Source organism: Crocodylus siamensis, chromosome 7 (genome assembly GCF_052110815.1).
Source record: "Crocodylus siamensis isolate JL-2025a chromosome 7, ASM5211081v1, whole genome shotgun sequence".
NCBI lineage: Eukaryota > Metazoa > Chordata > Crocodylia > Crocodylidae > Crocodylus > Crocodylus siamensis.
The window spans coordinates 13,155,707-13,171,596 of NC_143401.1; the positions used below are offsets into that span (position 1 = coordinate 13,155,707).

Consider the following 15,890-nt stretch of genomic DNA (forward strand, 5'->3'; position numbering starts at 1 on the left):
GCATTTATCAGCCTATCAGAAAATCAAAGTCTGTCTAATTAGTTCAAGCTCTTCTTAAACAACTCTTTCCAAGGAAGGAATGGAGGGACATTACCAGCTGACCTGCTGATTAGCTCCAAAAAGCCCTAAGTGGACACTGTCCTGTCTGTCTTACACAGATACCTTTCAGCATTAGCTAGCATACCTCATGATGGCTATGCTCCATACTGTGGCAGAGGGGAGGGGTAATCCCTGCTTGAGCAAGGAAGGGGCGGGGGGGCACAGGGAAGACAGGCAAATGCAACTGTGCCTGCTATCTCTGCTGGAGCTCCAGCCAGGGAGCAGAGGGGAGGGGCCAGTCCAGCCCTGCCCAGGGCTGCAAAGCATCTGGGATGCTGGAGGACTCTGGTTTAAGTTAAATCAGGAAGGAGTCTGGACGGACATTGCATAAACCAGTTTGAGCCAAATCAGTTAAGTCTGATACTACATTCAACCAGGCTTATCTCAAACCAGTTTCGGCCATGTTCAGACTGGTTTATGTGCACTAAATGTCTGTTCTGTTACAGGTTTAAATCAGTTTCTGAACACTTAAGCTGGGTTATGTGTAATGCCTGCCTCTAGTCGTACAGCGCAACTAGGTTTGCAGTCTGTAGCTTGCTGGGTACTACTTTCATCTCTCTTCTTCACTGCAAGATCATATCTATTGATACAGACCACAAGAGGTTCTAGTCTGGTTCTCATTCAGTTATACACTGTATATGCATGGGAAGACCCAACTGCCAGGCCACATAAATTCAGATCCTATATTCAAAAATATAGCTTCCATTGAAGCATGGAGCTGTTGGGGAAATTTGAAGAATATTCACTGATAGCTTATTAGGGAGATGGTCAGGATAAAAGACATAATCCAGTCAAATACTTCAGTAAATCCTCTCTATCTCCCTTTCTCCTTGTCTTTTTGGGGAAGTATTAATTCTGATTTTTTTCCCCACCTTGAAATTTAACACTTAATCTTGAATCCCGTTAACTTTCAACTTAGAAGCTATTTAATTGTCAAGGATTCTTTCTATAATGATAATGCTCTAATGAAGTTTTATTTCTAATAAGTAGATCTGTCTCTATACTATACAGACTTTTGCCAGTGAACTTCTGTAGATGCCCTCTCCCACCCCAAACTGTTTGCACAGCACTTAACACACAGGCAGGGACAGAAATTACACACAAACTGGAATAAGTGATGAGAAACCACCTAAAATCTGTAACACAAAATAAGTTCAGTGCACATAAACTGATTTCAAAATAGCCAAAACCAGTTTAAGATAAATCTGGTTGGATGTAGTATCAGACTTAACTGATTCAAGGTAAACCAATTTATTCAACTTCTGTCCCAGATCCCCCTCCAGATTCAAGTTAACGCACGGTAACCCCAGTATCCCAGAATGCTTTGTACTGCTCCTGTGAACCTTCCCCTGCAGGGTGGGTAGGCTAGCCTTGTCCCAAGTTGCCTTCTCCAGCCAAGCAGAGAGGCCTGCTCTAGTGCCCCTCAACTTCTGGCCTAGCCCACTGTAGGCATGTGGCTGCGTTTCTGGAATAAAAAATGAATGCCTGTTCACTTGCTTATTGGTTCCAACTATGCAGCTTAGATTAACCTGCAGCGATTGAATCGATTCAGCCTTGGATTTTTTGACTGCCTGTACTTAGCCACAGAGTCTAAGTCCCCTGCAGTAGCAGCAATTACTACATAGGATATGGCCCATGGCTCATATTTTGCCCACCCCTGTTGTAATCTCTGTAGGAATGTAGGTTCACTGGCCTTTCCACTGCAGACATCCTTTCTGCTGATTCTCAGAAGCACTTGCTTATATAACCATGATCCAGGGAAGACTTTAAGCCTATGACTCTTATGGGGCTTCTTTTAACGTTGGCTTTCATGGGGGTATTGCAAGCACTTTAAGTTAAACACATAGTTAAGTGCTTCTAAAAATCCTTTAAGTTATAATTTCTCAAATTTCCTGCAGCTGGACCACTGGGAGTTGACACCATTGATTTCTGAAGAAGTTGGTTTTTGTTTAGCGAGGGGGGGGAATGATTCAGATCTAAATACTACAGAGGACAAAATTACCTGGGTTGACATACAGCAGGGAAAGGTAATAAATTGGCTATGGCAGCTTGAAGTTCCAGGAGGTGATTACAAGTCTCTTTTTAGTCTCTTTAAAAGGAACTGCTCAATGACATAGGACAAAAAGATGGATGAGCCCTTCCTTAAAGGCCCATCTTTAGCTCAGCAGTAAGAGAATGCAGCATTTTCTTAAAGAAAAAAAAAAGCAAAAAACCCAACATTTTTTAATCGATTCAACTGCACAAGAAATGAAAATACACAAAACCAAAACAGCCATTGGATGAAACTTCTTCGACTTTTATAATTACAGAATAGAAAAGAAATCCTCATTTCACATTACAAATACAGTCTTATAAAAACAAACCAACTGAAAAAAGATCTCAAAGCACCAGTGCCTATATCTGTCAAGTTTAAAAAGAGGGAGAAGGGAGCGGGCTTTCTTTCTACCAAATTTTAAATGACAACAGATTTTTCTTCCTTAGATAAATCCTCACGTGGATGGTAAATCAGGTAGGAGGCTGAGTTCTGTTCTTTTTATAGGTTTACACTGAAACCTGGAATAATGCTTCCTCCATGTTTTAGTCCATTTCTTAAGCAGGGAATAAAGCCGTTGGTCTTGGCTGTACCACGTGCCAAGAGTACAGGGCTCTTGCCCTCAATTAGGGTACAGTCTTGGTCTCCTGTCAGCAGATCAGTGGTGAGATGACCGGATTCATGTCCTCTTCTGCATCAGGTGGTTTCTAATCCAGCCAGTCCTCCAGGAAGTTTCTATGTGGTTGCTGATGTAGGAGAAGGTCACATCCCTACTTCAAGTCCCAATGTAGCACAGTGTCTGAGCCAAACTTTCAACTCAAGCACCCTGTGAGCATATGAAGATCTGCTTTGGCTCCTCAGTGTGGGGAGTTAAGCATGCACTTAAACTCCCAATTCAGAAATGCACATATTTCACTTGAATGATGTGCTTCACATGAATTTAATGTGAAGCCTGTGTTGAGTGCTGTCTGCCATGCCAACGGGGCTCTCCCGAACTGGAGCCTAGTGGCAAGATCCACAGAGGTCATGAGGTACCCCAATAGGACTCAGACACCTACACATCAGTGTGGACCTGGTCCCCAGTGCTCTGCTCGGTCTCAGGGTAGGTCTGGGGGAAGGAAAGAAATGAACAATGCAGCAGAAGCACAGCTGCAAGGCCGAGGAGGCTGAATGTGCCTATTGCTGCCCCTGAGGGCTCAGTCACCTCACTCTGTCTTTGACTTGTTGCGGGGGTGGGGGGCATGTATTGCAGTCTAAGCATCTGGGTGCCTTTCCCTGGCATCACAGGGAGGTGGGTCCATGGAAAAGACTTCATTCATTTACTAGAAAACAGCTGTTTTGACTCAAAATTATTGCCTGAAAAGGTTTGAACTCTGCTGGGTAGGAGGGGCATGTCCCCCGTCCTGCTGCAGCAAGGGGTTGGCAGTGTGGGGAGAAGGTTCAGAGCCAGCTCTTGCCTTGCTGCACTGCATGACAGGCCAGGCCTTGCCAGCACCCAGAGGGAACCAGAGCATCTCTCTGTGTCCAGCAGTCTCACCTTTGTTGCCGCTGGAGGTGAAATTACACTTAGGCCATACTAAGGGCACTTAAAATGTGAGCGTCTGATCAATGAAGCTTGTTAACTCAGGCTAAGTGCCCTCTGAGAGTCTGAAAATGATGCCACTTCAGGCAAGGGTTAATTCTGGGCCTTGCTACCTAGCTTCTTTAAGGGGAACTTCAGTCTGCTCCACAGAGACAAACCAGCAATCTGCAGCACTCCCAGTCCCCTTCCCGACTTCCCCGGAGTAGGAATAGACTAGCCAAGGTGTCCTGGCTTCTAGCCATGCCTCTGCTTGCCAGCCCCATAGCGGCAAGTCAGAGCTATGGAGGGAAGAAACGGGATTGACCCTTAATGTGCAACTGTTCACAGCACTTTCTCATTTTAACACTGCTTAACACTCCACAGATTTAGTGTGCTCTAAGTGTAATGTGTAACTTCACCCTTGGCTGTTTCCTTCTCTAGCAAGAGGAATATTACCCCAGCCAAGCCATTCTGTTTCTTCAGCCCTGCCACGCTAAGCAGCTAGCCATTGCACAATTAATAAATAAAACCTCTGACAGCAGGCTCTTTCCACATTTCCCTTCCTCCCACCCCTCATCTGGCTCTGCAGTGCAGCACCCTATGCTAATACTGTCACAGTGAGTCCTACCAGCTGAAGGGAGGCAAGAAGCAGTGGCTTCAGGGGAAGCTTTCTGTACCACTTGGGGGATCTGGGAATGGGTGGTTAAGCTGGGCAATTCTTTTGCTGTGGGAGATGCACCAGGATCCAGCATGGGTTGTTGGGCAATTTGCATCAGCTGCAGGTTTTTTTTACAGGAAGCCATTTGCTGCAAATTGGCTTTCCTCATATGGCAGCCAGATCCAGGCAGGAGTTTCCACCGAAAGCCGGCAGCAGAACTGAGCTGTCCTGTTAGTCCTGCCTGGGTATGGGTAGGACTTAGAGCTGTGTGCCTAGTGCTGTACACAGCACCCCTGTGGAGTGGGAGCCCCTACCCTTCCCCTTGCCTTTCCCGCACCCACATGGTTCATCTTTTGGCTGTAGCCTCTGGACACCCATGGCTGGGCAGGTGCCAGCAGGGACTGTTGAATGCTTAGTACCTGGTTGAATTGGCACAGCTGCTTGAGTCACTGGACTTGCACTTTCATGAAAGAAAGTCCTTGAATTTACAAAGAAAAACATGCTTAAGGAAGCTGGGCTTGTTTTGGACAGATGTTTCTTGAAATGGAAGCTGGCCAAGGGAGGGAAATGGGACAAGACTGAGGGCTGCTGGCAAAGTTTCCAAAAGAATAATGAATAGCAAAGGTCCACCACGTATCCCTTCTCTGTTCCCAGGTGGTTCCCAGCTTTCTCCAGTCCCTGCTCATCAGCACTGACTTCAGATCTGGGCCTGGGCTGCAGACACCTGTAGGCACGTTCCAGGCAGTGGCTTCCCCCTGGGGACCCTGCCTGTGACCTAGAAGAAAGTGTGCCATGGGCTGCTTCGCTGGAGCTCTTCCCCAGTGCGACTTGAGAGGAGCACTCGGAGTGAGCCTCCTGGAGGGATGCTGCATCATACAGCTTTTCCCAATCATTTGCAAAGAGCCTCGGACTTGTTCTCTGTTGTTGAGAAACAGGACGAGGGAATCCCTTTCCTTGCAGACCAAAGACCTGGCTCTGTGAGCCCCTGGCATGGGGGTCTTGGTGCAGCTGCAGGGACAGGTCGCTTTCCATGCAGGAAAAAGAGATTTCCTTGCATTTGTCCTGAAATGAACTTGATTCTTCTGGCTGTATCAATTACTTCCCTGTTCGACACCCTCACCCAGGTCAGCCTGGCTCTGCTTAGTGGGGTGCCCTGATTCTTCTCAAACTTACTGCTGAACCTGCCATGAGTCACCCATGGGGACAGCGTGCCTGGCCTTCTTTGTGACTTGCCTCACAAGCCTGGCAGTTGTTTCTTGTCTTAGCTTCTCAGTGGCCTGGTGATATCTGGAATGCAGAGATATTTCCCTGGTGAATTTTAAAGCTGGGCAAATCTGGGGCCTGACCTGCATGGCAGGGTCTCTTTTAAGCGGGTTGAGCAAGGTCAGCTCAAACGTTTGTAACATTTTCAGCACCCCATGCTGTTACGCCAGTGCCTCTGTGCGGGCAGGAGGACTTCAGGCTCAGTCAGTTTTTCCTTTCTAAGCCCCTGGTTTTGGCTTTCCAGTAATGCAGCTCTAAAAAAGCAAAAATCACTCCTTGGGAAACTTAATGCAAAAGGGTCTCAGTCTTGGAGAAGGAGCATGTTAAAAAGAAATCAAATGTAATTCTCCTTCCATCCAGGCTGACCTCAGCAGTGTTCAGGAGACAGCTGTGTGAATAATAGATTTTAAAGTCTGGTCACTGAACTGAGGGGGAAAAAAATTCAGTTCAGGCTGACCCCCCCCTTTTTTTTAAGTTTCTTCCCCTGCCTCCCGCCCTCCCCCCTTTTTGTTTTGGACTGGAAACTCTGTGCCAAATTCAAGCTGAATTCCCGAATAATTTCAGTGCCCCTGAAACTGCATGTTTCAGCAAATTTATTATTCATTGAAAAAAAGTTTGCAGAGCTCTACTGAAAAGAATAAATTTATACTAAGGATTGCAGCTGGTGAGTGGAAAGAAATAAGGCCAGCTTCTGTTCCACCTAATAGAGGCCCATGTGAATTTAGGCATCGAAGTGAGATTCTCTTCCCTGCTGTTCAAGTCTCTGAATATCCATCAGTGCATCTACTTTTGTAACACGCCATTGTCTGACCCTGAAGACTGAGTCACAAAAAAGCAGCAAGGAGGAGGAGGACCTGCCCACCTCTTGTATTAATATTATTTCAAGGACTTGAGCAGGGTGGAACAGCATTGCACTTAGATGCCCAAGTTTGCTTACTTACCTAATAGGTGGAAGAGAACTTGGCCCACAGTTTTGGCACAATCAGTTTGCTGAGCATGACAGATTCGTTGCTGGTATGTGACACTCAGAGACAACTCCCTCATTGTTATTTCCCTGTCAACATGGGGAAGCATCTGTGCAGGAGCTGCTGGGGCAGGATGGAGAACATTAGTGTGGGTAGATGGAGCAGGTCAGAGCACAAGGAAGGGCATCTTAGACAGCAAAGAGGGAGGAACACCTGAGCCCGCTCTCTGGTACTGCCGGTGTGGAATGACGGCTCCTAGTTTTGCTAGCATGGACACAGCCTTGGTGATGAGGACTAGGCAGTGATTACAAAAGGCACCAGAAAGCTCTGGGCCCTCTTTTCTTCCTTTCATACCAGTGACGAGATGAGGAAGAAGTGATTATGCAGCAGGGAAGCCCAGTTGTGGGAGCCACCACGCCGTTCTTGCTGCATTAGAAAAGCCCCTGCTGTGGCACCAACAGCCAGTGCACAGGACAGGATGGAGGCTTCTTTCCTGCTGACTTAATGAAGCCATTTGCTTCTCCACTGACACCTGGCCTTATGTTCCGAGTGTCTCACTAGCATTTTATTCACCGGTATCGCATACGTGGTGCTATTTAGCTATGCAACTCAAATCACTTTCCTAAGCTGGGTGATTGTTCAAGTCCCCGACGTGCCACAAGAAGGTAAGGCACTGAGGGAAGAAGCAACCCCTCAAGGATAAGACCCTTTGTGTCTGGTCTCCACTTAGCAGACTGCGTGGTTTCTAGGCTCACTTCACCTCTTCCCTGCTTGTATTCTGCCCCTGACTTCTGCACCTCCCTACTCCTTCGCCTAAATTCTTCACACAGAAGGGGTCTGAGCTTCTCCACAGTTTGGGGTTCTTTGGATCTGGGATTCTGGTTTGGAGATTAACTATGACATCCTGATCAGCTTCATGCGCAGGGACTCTAATTCTGGAGTAAAAGTACCTTTGCATACCCAGTGGAACAAGGCTCACTTATTCTGGAATAAGTGTATGTACACATGGGATTAAGCAGGAATCAAGGACAACTCCATCTATAGACAAACCCTGCCTGTCCCATGGGTTTGTAATCTCAACCCAGAAGCCAGGTTAGCCTTGGAGACAGACAAGCCATCTCCCTACTACAGGGCATCTATGCCTACTGGCAGTGGGATACACTGGCTGCAGCAGGGCGGGAGGTGCACTGGCCGTGTTGTCCATGAATATACAGGGGACTTTGTGATTGTCCATCCAGCACATTTCCTAAGCATCCAGCATCTTGTGCACTCACATCATACTGTGCAAAAGGCCCAGCGGCATTAGCTAAAGGCACAGCATTGACCTTGGTTTCCTCACTATTATGATGGTTATCGTTACTGTAACGCAGGCAGGGCTGGGCTGTGGGTTGTTTTGTTCTGTTTGGAATTTCCTCCTTCTTTGGGGAAAAAAAAACACGTTATCCTTGGATGGACAGACTGCGCTGGATAAAATTATATTCAGGCACTTAAAATAAAAACATTCATTATACTATTTTAAAAAGCCCTAAATAGCTGTATAGGAAGCAGCTCATCAGTATTGCCAGACTCAAGTATTCAAAAAACCATGTGTTAAGTCCCCCAGGATCATGAGACTGGCTTAAAAATCATATGAAGTTTGTTTTCTTTAAATAAAATAATAGTTTTGGGGTTCCTTCTTTGCCAGCTGCTTTATGAAACAGCAGATCACGCTCGCTTCATGCTTCCAAGCTTTTTATCTACCATCCAGAGGATTAGAAACATCTTTCTTTTATTTTTTTCCTCCTTTTTTAAATGGGAGCTGAGATTTTCCTGCAATCTTTTGATTACAGAAGCTGGAACATTAAGACACTAACCAAACATCCCAAAACTCGTGATACAGTTGTGAGAATTGGCAACACTGTAGCTGCTGGCTGTGTTTTGGGGTTGCAAGCCACGTGGTGGCCGTTTTGAGAAAGTGAGGAGCAATTAGCTCATCCAGCTGGCCAACTGCTTGGCAGCGTGTCGTTTTCTCCCCAGTACCAAGTTCATTAAGTGCAGAATAATTGGCTGCCGAGCCCCCCATACATTGCCTTTCCAACTGGTACTCATCTAAACTGAAAAGGGTCACGCTAATCACATACAAACGCGGCAGAAATAAAAAAGAAGAAAACAGTCATTTGAGATCCTACCTACCCTCATCTTGCACGGTTCACTCTGCCTTAATCCCAGATACTTGATGCATTAATTTCTATTTCATGCTAGCTACTGAAACTCCCCTTTCGTACTGCAAAGCCATTGCACCAGGGGTTCAGAATAGAACAGCTGACATAACTTTTCAGTTGGATGACAAAGGACTCCTATCAAGACGCTGCTGAATAAACCTCTTCCTTGGAACAAACCTTCTCACCATCCGCCTGGAAATACTATTGTCCGGCTCCTGTCCTCACCTTGGAGTTAAAGCTACTGGTGGTATTTGAACGCTGGCCAGCAGGTGGAGTTGTTATACCTCTTTTGGTCCCTCAAGCTGGGTGGGATGGTTTGTGGGACACGCGGGTATGCGTGTGTTCATGTGTGTGTCTTTTTCTGGTGTCACAGCAAGTGCCTGAAAACTGTGTGACTGCCCAGAAGGAACATAAAAGGAAACCAAGATGAACCCAGGGTGCTGGCTCGGTGCAGTCCTCGGGCTGCGCCCATCTTCGGCGGGGTCTCGTTGTTGCTTTCAGAACAGTTCGCTGTCATTTGGGGCATCCTGCCACCTCATGCTCCCACGAAGGTCCAAGAGGGGGCAGATTCCAGGAAATGAGGAGTTACCCGGACCTAGGTGAACAAACCACAGGTGCAGCGTTAGGGAAATGTCCAGGACTGCCACCAATGCCCCTAGAGACGTCCTAACCAGACAGGGCTTCGGGTGCTCTTAGTGTTTGACACAGACCAGGGTGAGGTCCCCGACTAGATGGGCCGGGGAACTAAGCAGACGCACAGGTCTGAGCTCTTCTCCCTCACTGACATGGGAAAGGCCCCACGGCTGCTTAGACCTCAGTAACACCTCAACAGCCCCACGCAGTATTGGTGCAAGAACACAGCTTGAGACAGTCCCTGCCTGCCCCAAAGAGCTTCTGTTCCAGGCAGGGAAAAGGTAGAGGGAAGGGAGTTGCTGTTCCCCAGGCCTCAGTCACTGTGAGACCTATCCCATTCCTTCCCTGGATCTGGGAGGGTCACAGTCAAGGACACAAGGTTCGGTCGCCGAGCTGCTGCTGCTCATGTGAGGGCTGCTCCCAGCTCCATCCTCTGTGCTGCCTACTGCCAAGCCAATTCCTTGACCAAATAGTCTAGAGCCTCCTGGGCTACACAGGCCCGTTGTGGTCCGTGCCTGTGGATTAGAAGCCAGGGATGGTTCGCTGCAGCAGAGTGGGACTTAGTAACAGAGCAAAGACTTCTACCATCTGAGCATAAGGAGGGGCTCTGCTAGCAGGGAGCAGATGCAGGCAGTTATTCTCTATGTGACGCACACATTTCAAGTGGGTTGCAAAAGTTATTTGAGCTTGTCACTCCTGTCCTTTGACTGTCCCTTGTGCCACTTAATCTGCAGCTGCTGGATCCACACACATCACCCTGGGGCCTGGCACAAGGAGAAATGAGTTTGTGAGGGAGGATACACACAGTCAGCTCTTGAGTAAATCAAAGAGGTTCAGCAAACTGGTATGGGTGAATGGGAAGAGCTGTTTCTTTGTAAGCTGTGTTAAGACAAAGGGTATATTACATCATGGAGAGCCATATTGCTGACAACTACTATCTGCATGAGGTGGCACAGCATGTGGGTATCTCTACTCTGGGCTGGGCTAGAGCTGAACTCAGCACAACATGGCACCAGCTTCCAGCAGATTCCTAGCAATGGAACAAGGAATCAAGGTCGTAAAATTGTAACCTGCTCCTGGAAGATGCACAGATCTCTGCAGGGGCCCAGGGCTTCTACTCTGGATACAGAGATACACGCCCTGCTAGCATCCAAGCCCCTCACAGACTTTCCCCTTACACACCCGAGAGGAGAAGTGCTATTATCTCCATTTTACAGAAGTCTGGCTATGTCTACATGTGCAATTAGTGAACCTTAAGGTTACTGTACAATAGAATAAGGTGCAGTAAACTGTGCCCAGGAATGTGTCTACACATTCACCCACATCAGAAGCAAATTTGCTCCCAACAGGAGCAGTTGAGTCCAGGGCTGCTCCTGCCCCTTTGTCCTACTCTGCCTCCCTGCAGCAGCCAGAGGGAGCTCCGGGCTCCCCCAGTGGCAGAGGGCGTGGGGGTCAGGCCTGGGCTCTGGGCAGCAGTGCGGGCTGGGGAGCTGTCCCAAACCAGGGCACAACTCCCAGCCATGTGGAGCTCAGGATCCTGGCTGAGCAATGCTGGCTTAGGGTGAACTGGAGGGGTGAGCAGTAGGGCTGTGCAAAATGGCAACTTTTTGTTTCAACCTTCATTTCGCCGTTTCAACAGGACAGTGTTTTGTTTTGAGTTTCATTTAATTTCAAAACCGCTGTTCCATTTCATTTCAACACTGTTTCAACGTTTTGCCGATAGGCTATAATGGGGAAGCATGAAACTGCCTATAACTTTGCCATTTCCTGTCTGCTTCAGATGAAACTTGCAGAGATAGTAGCCCCTTCTGAGGCCATGAAGTCTGTCACGTTTCAAGGAGAAAGGTACAAGGGGTTCTGGGAAACTCTACCTCAAAGTCTTGAAATCAAAACTCATGTTGTGTGTGTGTTAAGGCACAGGGGGGTGAAAACTGCAGGGATGGTGGCCCCTGCTGAGGCCATGAAGCCTGCCAAGTTTCAAGGAGATAGGTACAGGAGTTTCTGGAAACTGCACCTCAAACTGTTCAGAGCAAAACTTGTGTCACTTGTAAGTGTGAAGGCACAAAGAAAGCTCAGTTCCCTGGGACTGAGAGGAGCCACAGGGAGGTAAGCCAGTGGTCCTGGTGCTGCTTCCCACCCTGTGACTCCCCCTACTCCCGGCACTGCTTACCCCCTGCAGTTCCCCCTAGTCCCAGCGCTTCTCAATCCCCGGCTTCCCCCCGGCACAGGCAGGAAGTGGGAGCTGACTGAGGCATAGTGCATGGGCAGTGGCAGGGGTGAGGGCATGGGACAGCTCTCTGTTCCTGGCCTGGTGCTGCAGGGACAGACAGCTCCCCTGTCCCCACAGCAAAAAAAACAGGGAGAGCTCATGACACTGCTATTATTTGGCCATGGGGCATCGTTCCAAGCCAGTGCTTCTGAGTTGGGCTGTGATCCCAAGCTCCACACCAGAGCTGTGGACACGCCACGTCCCCGCCTCCTCTCCCCTCCCCGTGGCCCCCTGCTACCAAGGTGATCAGGAGCAAATTGCTTCCAGTCAGTGTCTACATGTGCACTACTATGCAGTAGTTAATGCACAGCTAATCTAGTACCTGTATTTCTTGGTACTAGCAAACTGCCAATTAGCTTCATTTACTGCACAGAAAGTCCCATTCATGTGTAGATGGCGATGCTTTACTGTGCGTTAGATTATTCCTGCAGCATCCTGCTCCAGCTTAAAATAACTTAGAAGCAAGGCTTCTAGGTGCTCCTTCTGGTCTTGCCACTGACCTTGGGCCAGGTATTTACTGTAGTAGATATCAGGTAGTATGAGGGCCCCAGACACTTGTGCCCTAATGTATTTGTTTTTTCCATCTGTATGATGCAAAGGTTGTGATGCTTACCTAGCTCACAGGCTACCATAGACAGAGCTTTGAGAGCAGCAGTGAGCTGCTCTCTCTTGCAGAAACGGTTCTTGTTAGGAAAGAGGGTGTATGCACTGTGGAGGCAGATGGGGAAAAAGTGGGGAAAGGTTCATCAAAGCCCAGTTTACCCTAGTAAGCAGGTGGAAATGATCCCTGTATTTACTTATTTAAAAGGCTTTGGCTGCAGAACAACTTTGTTTGCTCCATTTTTTATTATGGCTTTACCTGCCTGGAAACAGGTACTGTCGGCACTTTGATAAATGGATTGAAAGGTCATTTCATTGTACACTCACTCCTGTCAGTGCCTTTGGCTCTGACCATGAAATGCTGTTCTGTAACTTCTTTCAGCAAATTCCACCATGAATCACAACAGATATCCCTACACTGCCCACAACAGCAGGGTAGTGTGTGTGTGTGTGCGTGCGTGCGCGCGCATGTGTGTGTATTAAGGGGAGTGCTTCTTTCTGCATGCAAGCATGAAGATCATGAAATATAATAGATGCATCTCAAGAAACACATATTTTCTCCTTCAGCCCACGTTAACGCACATTCAAATGCGGACTGCACACGAGTCACTCAGAAACAGTCTCATGCCTACTATGGACAAGACAACACCCATGCAGCCTCCCTTCACATACATATACACAGAGACACGTTACACAAATGCACACCTACCCCACAGCTCGAGAGGGGGGAAATTACTTCTGTTAGAACAAGGGGGTGGTACAGCCCAACTACACGCATGAGTTCAGCTCCCAATGTGTGGTGCTTCTTGAAAACCTGTCCTGTGTGGGTCCTGTGCCCACTGGCATGAGGAGACTGGTGAGCTGGGGTGGGGGGTTTGTGAGTGAGCGAGTTGGGGAGTAGGTGGGGCTGTACGCGTGCATGAAGAATAAGAGGCTCAGCCAGCTCAGGGGAGAAGCAAAGCAGGTGCTTGTCTGGCACCCGGGACAGGCTGCTCCTCTATTTCACACTCCAGGCACCCACTGATGAACCCCAGAATATGCAGCAGAGAAGCTACTGGCTTCTAGGAGGGCAGGAACAGGACAAGCAGGTACCGCAGGGTCTGAGACTGCTGATCAGGTCACGTGTGCCACCCTGCCGGCCCCTCAGGAGCTGCTACAGATGGGCCCTGACTGAGGGACAGGATAATTCCTGGGAGTCATTGTGGGAAAAGGCCTGAGGATAGCAGGAGCGAGGGCAGGAGGGACAAGGCAGCGGGGCAAAGGTGGTATCTTTATTTCTCTAAGGCTCTGGTTGGAAACCCTCCTGCACTGCGCCTTTAATCCAATTACAGCTAATTGGTAACTACATAAGAAGCTTTAATTTCACAGGCTATTAAGGTAGCCTCTGTTTGCCTGCGGGTTCTCCCCAGATTCATTTTGCCTTAATAATCCATGGGGACTCAATTTGCCAGACCTGCTCGGCAGAAAGTGAATTAAGTGAGGATCGTAACTTTCATGTGTTGCATCTGCCCAGGGAACCACAACAGTCTCGTTAAAGCGACAGGCGCATCACAGCCATGGCCCCCAGCTCGTCCGCCTCTTCTTCCATACTGCTGGGTGCACCCCAGGGAGCCGGACTGCAGCAGCTGCCACAGCTTTACAAGATGCACATAAGAGGATCAGGGCCTATTGCTTTGCAGAGCAGGGCTACAAGACAGACCCTCTCCCCAGGAAATATGTTTTTCAAGGTACAATCATGGGATACCAGTTTGCTTGTCCACTGCAGCTGCCCTTTGTTCTGGGCATTATCTAATACACTGAATGTACTCATAGGATGGTAAACTATACCACTAGGAAGCTCACCAAATGCAGGCTGGTGACAGGGCATAGCATCTCCAAGAGGCATGTGCAGCCCTCGGAGTTTGGAGTTATCAAATCTAAAGCTTTAGAGCACCAGTGTGTCCCCCCTGGAGGGGTCACAAAGGGTGTCCCATGTCATCCATCTCTGTGCCGCTTTGCAAAGCCAGCTGGGGGCATTAATGAGGGGTGGCGCATGGCTTCCCTAGAAGCAACAGGGCTTGGCTAAAGCTAAAGGCAAGAAGCCAGATGGGTTGGATCAATGCTATGATCCACAGCAGGGAGCGGGACAGATTAAAAAGACTGGATGGATGGCCTCATCCAATGTGGCAGGAGCTGGGATATCAAACAGGATATGACAGGCAGCGGCAGGCAAGACCCCAGCTGCATGCTCTCAGCTCCAGTCACTCTCTGGCCAATCTCCTTCACCATCCAGACTGGCCATGACCGTTGCTCCCTCCTGAGATTTTTCACCTTGCTCCTCATAGACTCATAGACATTAGGGGCTAGAAGGGACCTCGCAAGATCATCAAGTCCAGCTCCATGCCATAGGCAGGAAGTCTGTTGGGGTCAAATGATCCCAGCAAAATAAGCATTCAAACACCTTTTCAATGAGTCCAGAGTAGGTGCTGGTTTTTCTTTATGTCCAGTCTAAATCAGCCTTCCAGAAGTTTAGACCTCGTTATCCCTTGGGGAGCCTTGGTGAGCAACTGTTCTCCCAGGTCCTGGTGGATCCCCCCCCCACCTTATATAATTATAGGCTGCCACCAAGTCTCCCCTGGTGGATCCCCCCCCCACCTTATATAATTATAGGCTGCCACCAAGTCTCCTCTGAGCCTTCTCTTCTCCAGGCTGAAGAGTCCCATGCCCTTCAGCCTCTCCTTGTAAGGCTTGCTCTCTTGGCCTTTGACCATACAGGTTGCTCTCCTCTGGACTCTCTCAAGCGTGTCCACATCCCTCCTGAAGTGGGGGGGGGGGCCCAAAACTGGATGCAGTACTCCAGCTGTGGCCTCACTAAGGCAGAGTACAGTAGGAGGATGACGTCCCTGGTTTTGCTTGAGATGCATTGGTGGATGCAAGCCAGAGTTTGGTTTGCTTTACTGGCTACATCATCACATTGGTGGCTCATATTCATTTTGTGGTCAATCAAGACCCCCCAAGTCCCTTTTGGTCATGATGCTAGCGAGCGTAGCACTGCCAAGCCTGTGAGTATGATGCTGGCTTTTCTTCCCAAGGTGGAGCATCCTGCACTTCTCTGCATTAAATGCCATCAGGTTTTGGTCCCCCCACCCTGTGAGCCTGTTCAGGTCAGCCTCTATCCCCAACCTGTCCTCCAGTGTGACTGCCTTCCCCCATAGTTAAGTGTTGTCTGCAAATTTTGCCAGTTCACATCTCACACCTGAATTCAGATCATTAATGGAGATGTTGAAGAGTATTGGCCCAAGTACCAAGCCCTGAGAGACACCACTAGTCACCTCGCGCCATGTTGACTTGCTCCCATTAACTAATACGCTTCGGGTCTGGCCCTGGAGCCAGTTCCCCAGCCACTGAACCATGAGATGCTCGAGGCCATGGTCCCTCCAGTTTAGCCATGAGGACATTGTGGGAGACGAAGTCAAAGGCCTTTTTGAAATCCAGATCCATGACATCAATCTCATTTCCCTTGTCCAGGCAATGCGTCACCTGGTCATAGGAGGAGACAAAGTTGGTCAGGCAAGACCTTCCAGCAACAAAGCCGTGTTGGCTGGCACTCAGAAAGTTGCCTTCCATTAG

At 48.6% G+C, this 15,890-nt stretch overlaps 1 protein-coding gene across 2 annotated transcripts in view; it reads right to left on the reverse strand.

Annotated features, from left to right (window-relative positions):
- Positions 1–2,311: 2,311 nt before the first annotated feature.
- The window catches only part of NKAIN1 (sodium/potassium transporting ATPase interacting 1), a 221,563-nt gene continuing 207,984 nt past the window's right edge, over positions 2,312–15,890 (reverse strand). For both annotated transcript variants that reach the window (XM_090057909.1, XM_090057908.1), the window contains one exon: positions 2,312–9,374. In XM_090057909.1, coding sequence (XP_089914035.1) covers positions 9,365–9,374 — 10 coding nt within the window. In that variant the 3' untranslated portion in view covers positions 2,312–9,364. The remainder of the gene's footprint in view (positions 9,375–15,890) is intronic.